The 5,880-nt window shown below is 54.7% G+C and overlaps 1 protein-coding gene across 1 annotated transcript; it reads right to left on the reverse strand.

Moving 5' to 3' along the window:
- Positions 1 to 588: 588 nt before the first annotated feature.
- Positions 589 to 5,654, reverse strand: NKX6-1 (NK6 homeobox 1). The gene is made up of 3 exons (XM_047090462.1): positions 4,985 to 5,654; positions 3,087 to 3,259; positions 589 to 852 (listed from the first exon to the last, which is right to left on the reverse strand). The coding sequence occupies exons 1-3, from the start codon at positions 5,652 to 5,654 to the stop codon at positions 589 to 591; spliced, it is 1,107 nt and encodes a 368-aa protein (XP_046946418.1).
- Between the last annotated feature and the right edge of the window lie 226 nt (positions 5,655 to 5,880).

Consider the following 5,880-nt stretch of genomic DNA (forward strand, 5'->3'; position numbering starts at 1 on the left):
CTTTTTATACCAAATTCAAAAAGGCATTTTACATTTTAAATATTCACAATAAAGTAACTTCTAGTCAGTGTGACTCACGATTTATTTACAAAGAGCCTTCAACAGGTTGCTTTAGTCGGCACAGCACTTTGTGGGGGGCCCATCTGGGGCGGCCGCCCGCCCGCGTGGCTCTGCGGTCCCCGCGCCGGGTGTGGAGACTCGAAGAACACCTCTGGGCGCCCCCGCCCCGGCCGCCCGCGGGGCCTCGGGCGCGAGGGGGCGGTGCGGGCCCTGCGGCAGCTCCCGCCCGGAGGACGCGTCTAGGGGCCCCAGCGGGGCTGGGAGGGTGGCCCGAGGCGGGTTTCGGTTGCGTTACCTATGCAGTGCATTTCGTGGACTTCTCTGCCTTCTCCTCCGCCCCCGAGTGTCTCTCTCCCCCTGCCCCCCTCAACTTGTAGGTTAAAAAAATAGATATGTACATCTCAGAAAATAGCAAAGGGCCCCGGCAGGGGGCCGGGTCCTCGGGGCCCCGAAGGGCGGGAAGGCGGGGCGCGCGCGGTCCCCGGGGCGGAGGCCCGAGGCCGGGCAGGCGCCGGGGGCGGCGAGCGCTCAGGACGAGCCCTCGGTCTCGGACGCGTGCAGCAGGAGGCCGCCGCCGCCGCCGCCGCTGCTGGACTTGTGCTTCTTCAGCAGCTGCGTGATCTTCTCGTCGTCCGAGTTGGGGTCCAGAGGCTTGTTGTAGTCGTCGTCCTCCTCCTCGTTCTCCGAGGCCCCCTTGAGCCGCTCGGTCTCCGAATCCTGCTTCTTCTTGGCCGTGGCCATCTCGGCCGCGTGCTTCTTCCTCCACTTGGTCCGGCGGTTCTGGAACCAGACCTGAGGGCCAAGAAAGGGGAGGCGAGGGGAGACAGTGGGGGAAGGAATTGAAGGCCAGCCGCTCCGGGCACACGCTGCTTTGCCCACTTGCCCCTGGTCGTTCCTGCGGGCGGGCCCTTGACAGCCCGCCACCCTCCCTCAGAGACCTCCCTTGTTTGGGCCGCCAAAGTCCGTCTCCACCGCCCCAGCTCCCTCCGGGTGTCAGGCACCGACCGACGGCCTGCCGTTGCCATAGCGATAGGAACACAAGAGTATTGAAGTTGTCAGTGAGCGATCTCTCGAAAAAACTTGGACACTGAAAATAAGTTCCCCTGAAAATGAGTCCGCTTTTCTCTCTCCAGTCGGAACGCGAGAACTTCTCACCTTCCTAAATTTGACTTACCATGACTGTGATTTTATTTGCTATTTACTCTCTGAGATTAAGACTTTCAAACAGCCTGAACTGTACTTGCTGTTTGGTGTGATTTCCGGGAGAAAGCACAGCATTCGCCCCCATCACCTCTGCTCTCCTTTTCACGTTTGGATATTTGTCTCTTTCACGTATCTCAAGGCTGAATCCACACAAACACGGTAGGTAAACGCGCCCCTCCCCATTTACACTTGTAATGTACCACATAAAGTTAAAAAAAAAAAAAGATTTACTAAGACCGGAAATCTCTAATCACTCATAATAATCAATATGAATGCATGAAAATATTGAATAGGTTAGCCAAAATCATCACAGAAGTTTGTGTGTGTCTCTCTCTCTGACTTAAATGTTTTTCATAAAACCAAATCAAGCTAGAATTTTCATTAGTTATTTTTTAAAAGTGAAATGTTGCTGATTACATTACTTCCCACTGTTAGCATGCCTAGTCTTTCAAATATTATTTTAATTTGTTCCTCTCCAGGACATGTATTGTATATAACAAATATTTTAAGCCTATTCACAATGTTTGAGATCATGTTTGATATACATATTTTAACCTAAAGCATCAGCCATAAGCAACCAATTTCCCAAACATTATCCTCTCTTTATGCATCTCATCCATTTTCTCATCCGTTATGTATTTTATCTAGAGAATCAGAATTGTGAAGAAAGCGATTTTTATTTTCCTTATACAGCTATAATAATTCACTTCCAGCCACATAGACATATTTACGGTGACAAATGAAGACTTCCAGATTACTGTGGTAGGCTCTGTACCAACCACTGCAAAAATAATTTTAACTGTGATGGTATTCTAATGGTCACATACAAAATCACTCCTGAAATGCATTTTAGGATGCTTGCCCCCCGGGGGAAATACACTCTAACCAGCAGACGTGGCTAACAGTTATTCCTACTTAATTTAAGAAGCAACAATATTACTAATGAAAACAGACATTCTCTCCCCCCCCCAAAAGTCCCAACTATAATAAACTGAAGAAGAGAAACAAAAGGGAATACAGGAAATATAGGAAACCATTAGGTTTCATTTACCTTGATGTCTCAATCCTTTTATTTTTCAGGGAAAGATTTCTCAGATTTGATTCCCTGGAAATATACTGTATAACTCAATTATAAGATGTGACATTTTAATTATAAAATGTCACAGACTGTAATATATCTCACAAGTGTTGATAAACTTAGAATTCTTTCATAATACAATAATAATGTCAATTCATTTGGAAAATTGCTATTCCAAAGTTATGGCCTTCAACTAAACTAAAAGTAGATTCATCCTTGCAAAGTGGTTGGATCCTATGGATATTGTTTTAACCTGCTAGTTAATATAGTAGCTCTATCAGGTTGATTTACGTCAGGAAATCATATAACTCGCGGAGCCTGAATTGACAAACAAAAGCTTGAATATCCTTACAAATAGAATAAATAGGAGCTATCTAACTGGCCTGATCTATTCTCAGGGCTGATATTTCGGTAATGCTTTTATTCTCTAATAATGGCGAGTTCCCCCAGCACATGCTGCTATCTAGATTAACCTAATTTCAAAGGCGGGGGCTTGATTCCTTTTGTTCATCAACAGTTTGCCCGCCTGGAGACCCCAGGGCCTTTGTAAGCCCCACTCCCACCCCTTTCGCTGATTTCATCTTCTCCCCCCCGCTCCTCAGATCCGCACCCCCGGACGGCTGTTTGTTAGAGGGTGTGCGTGTGTGCGTGTGTATGTGCGTGTGTGTGTGTGTGTGTGTGTGTGTGCGCGCGCGCGCGCTGGGGATTGGAAGGACATCCCTCGACGTTTGCAAGGTCCACTCACCTTGACCTGACTCTCCGTCATCCCCAGCGAATAGGCCAAGCGAGCCCTCTCGGGCCCCGCCAAGTATTTCGTTTGTTCGAAAGTCTTCTCCAAAGCGAAGATCTGCTGGCCCGAAAACGTGGGTCTCGTGTGTTTTCTCTTCCCGTCTTTGTCCAACAAAATGGATCCTTGATCTGCAAGAACAGATAAACAAGGGAAGGGGAAAAACGATCGTTTACAAGCGGCTCCACTGAAAATAAACGAACTCAAAAAACAATGTTTTTTGGAAAGCTTATTCTTCGGCAGACATCAGAAGTATCTGGCGCTTCCAGCCCCACCGCGCGTCTCTCTTTGCCTTTTTACGCCCACCTGTTTTTAAAAGCCGGGTGTGTTTGGAACAGCAGTAAATAACCTTCTACCGAGCACAGACGTCAAACAGAAAGGGAGCGCATTGCTGAAGTTTGCCGGAGTCGAATCGCCAGGACCGAGTAAATTGAGATGCGGGGGAAAAAAGCCCTTCTCGCCTCCCAGTCCAGTCGGTGCTCGCTTGGCCCCGGGGACTTTGCATGAGGATGGCTAGTTTTGTTTTGTTTTTCCTTGAACGCTTTCCTAACCTGTGTCCGCACAACAAAGGGCGCCTTGTTTTTTGCACACAAGAGAGCTAAATCGCGCCCAAGTCTAACTAACGCCGCTGCGGCCGAGGGGGGAGGGGGTGCCGCCTTTGTTGGCGGTCCCTACTTGGCCATCAAAACGAATACAATAAAGTCTCCCCGACACCCTCACCCTCCCAGGCCGCCCTCAGTCCCCAAGGGAGACTCCACTTGGCTCCCGCAACTTATCTTAGTTACTGCCGCTCAGCCACACCAAAAGAGGTCTGGTGACTTAATGGAAACTTGGAGCACTTGGTCAAAAGCAAAGAACAGAGCAAGAAAAAGACCTGGGCAGGGCCTCGAACTTCACCTGGAAGACTAGGAGCATCCGCGGCGGTGGCCAACTACCCAGATAATTAGACTGCGGGACGCCTCGGTTTCAAACAAGGTCTTGGTGGCATGTGCATATTCCCCAGTCCTTCTCCCGCCACTTCGTTCTTCCTCTGGTTCATTTTCGTGTTAGGATGTTGAGGGCCACGATGCCTCTCAATATGTTCAGGCCCAAGGCGTCCCAGCCCTTCGCCACCCTCCCCCCCCCCCCACACACACACCGGGGGGCCGAGGCAGGTGACAAAGCTGAGGCCCAGAGGAGAGGAATGGCCCGCATTGACGGCGCTTGCTCCTGCTCCTGCCTCTGGCCTGTCTTCAATGGGCTCACACGGCCCGAGTGTACTGGAAAGGGGGGGGGGTGGGCTCCTCGAAGGCAAAGAGGTTAGGTGGGGACACCCTGGGCCGAGACGCACAGCAAATACATGCGCTCTGCTCAGGGCTGTGGAGGGCTTGCCGCTATCGTTCCCCACAGATTCTCAGAGAAGCCAGTTAGGCTGGCGGAAGGTGGAGTGGGGCCCTGGCCGACAGGCGGGAGCTGAGAAAGCAGGGGTGTAAGCGGGGGCGCAGTGGCCTCTCCTGCCCTTCCCACCTCTTAAACCCAGGCCGGGCCTGAGTTTCCCCTCAGGCTGTTCCAGAGTAGCCGGGGTCTCGGAGGACACACACGCCCAGTACCGCGTTGTTTTCAACACGGACGCACGCACACCCGCTCCGCGAGGCTTGCTGGACACTTGGAGAGAGGGGGGCGCTTGGACGCAACCACGCGAGCTCAGGAAAGCCAGAATCCCTCAACGAATGCCCTGACCCAGCCTAAATCGTGCGATTCTGGGGCTGCCAAACTACTAGGGAGCCAAGAGAGTGCACCGATCCCCATGCACACCAGGGGCCAGGACCCAAGAGCGGGCAGAACACGCACAGCTGGACTCAGGGGATCGTACTCACGAGGGGTGCAGGCCAGGCGCGCGTCCCTCCAGGGTGGGCTCTGCATAACTCCTGGCCAGAAGATGGGCGTCCGGCCGGGCAGCTCGGCCAGCGGCTTGGGGTACCGACCTACGGCGGCCACGGCCGCAGCGCTGGGGCTGAAGTAGAGCCCGGGCGGTGGCGGCGGCGGACTCAGGCTGCTGAAGCGGGGCAGGCCGGCCAGCAGCCCCGCTGGGGATGAGGCAGCGGCTGCTGCAGCCGCGGCAGCCGCGGCAGCCGCCGAAGCGGAAGAAGCGGAGGTGGACGAGGAAGAGGAGGAGGAGGACCCCGAGGGCGAGGCGGAGGGCAGGGCGGCCCCAGAGGCCACCGGCATGGAGGGCCGGCTCAGGATGTCGTTGATGCCGTGTGGGGTGGCGGCTGAGAGCTGCTGTGGGGGGCTGCCCAGGGACGAGAGCCCCCCCGCGGTCGGGGGCTTCAGGCTGCCTGAGTTGTGAGCGCCCAAAGGCGGGGAGGGCGACGACGAAGAAGACGAGGAGGACGAGGAGGAGGGGGGGCCGGCGGGCAGCGGGGGGTACGCCGCGGGGTACAGCGGGGTCTTCATTTCGGCCATGCTGTGCAGGGCAGCCAGGGGCGGGCTGCTGAGCAGGAACGCGCTCTGCCGGGTGCCCTCCATCGCCCCCACCGCTAACATCCCACGGCCAGGCCGGAGCCGGCAGCCACACAGCGAGGGCGCCGGCCGGCGTCCCGGCGGGGCTCAGGAGAGTGAGAAGTGCCGAGGGCGCGAGCGTGGAGTTGCTCCGCGCTCCCGGAGGCGACCTGCCAACTGGGCCGAGAACGCCGCCGCCGAGAGTTGCTCTCGAAGCTGCGCAGCAGAAATGTCCAAACACGCCACTGGAGAGGCGGTGGCTCGCGGAGAT

This window comes from Lynx rufus, unplaced genomic scaffold (assembly GCF_022079265.1).
Source record: "Lynx rufus isolate CCGP_SWC_20201006 ecotype Redwood Valley unplaced genomic scaffold, mLynRuf1.p SCAF_3, whole genome shotgun sequence".
NCBI classification, from domain to species: Eukaryota; Metazoa; Chordata; class Mammalia; order Carnivora; family Felidae; genus Lynx; species Lynx rufus.

Excerpts from the sequence above, each read along its gene's own strand:
- NKX6-1 (XM_047090462.1), bottom strand. The coding sequence starts at position 5,654 with ATGTTAGCGGTGGGGGCGATGGAGGGCACCCGGCAGAGCGCGTTCCTG. Across the intron at positions 3,260-4,984 it reads GCGCCTGGCCTGCACCCCTC|ATCAAGGATCCATTTTGTTG; the intron begins GTGAGTACGATC and ends CTGTTCTTGCAG. Across the intron at positions 853-3,086 it reads TGACGGAGAGTCAGGTCAAG|GTCTGGTTCCAGAACCGCCG; the intron begins GTGAGTGGACCT and ends CTTGGCCCTCAG.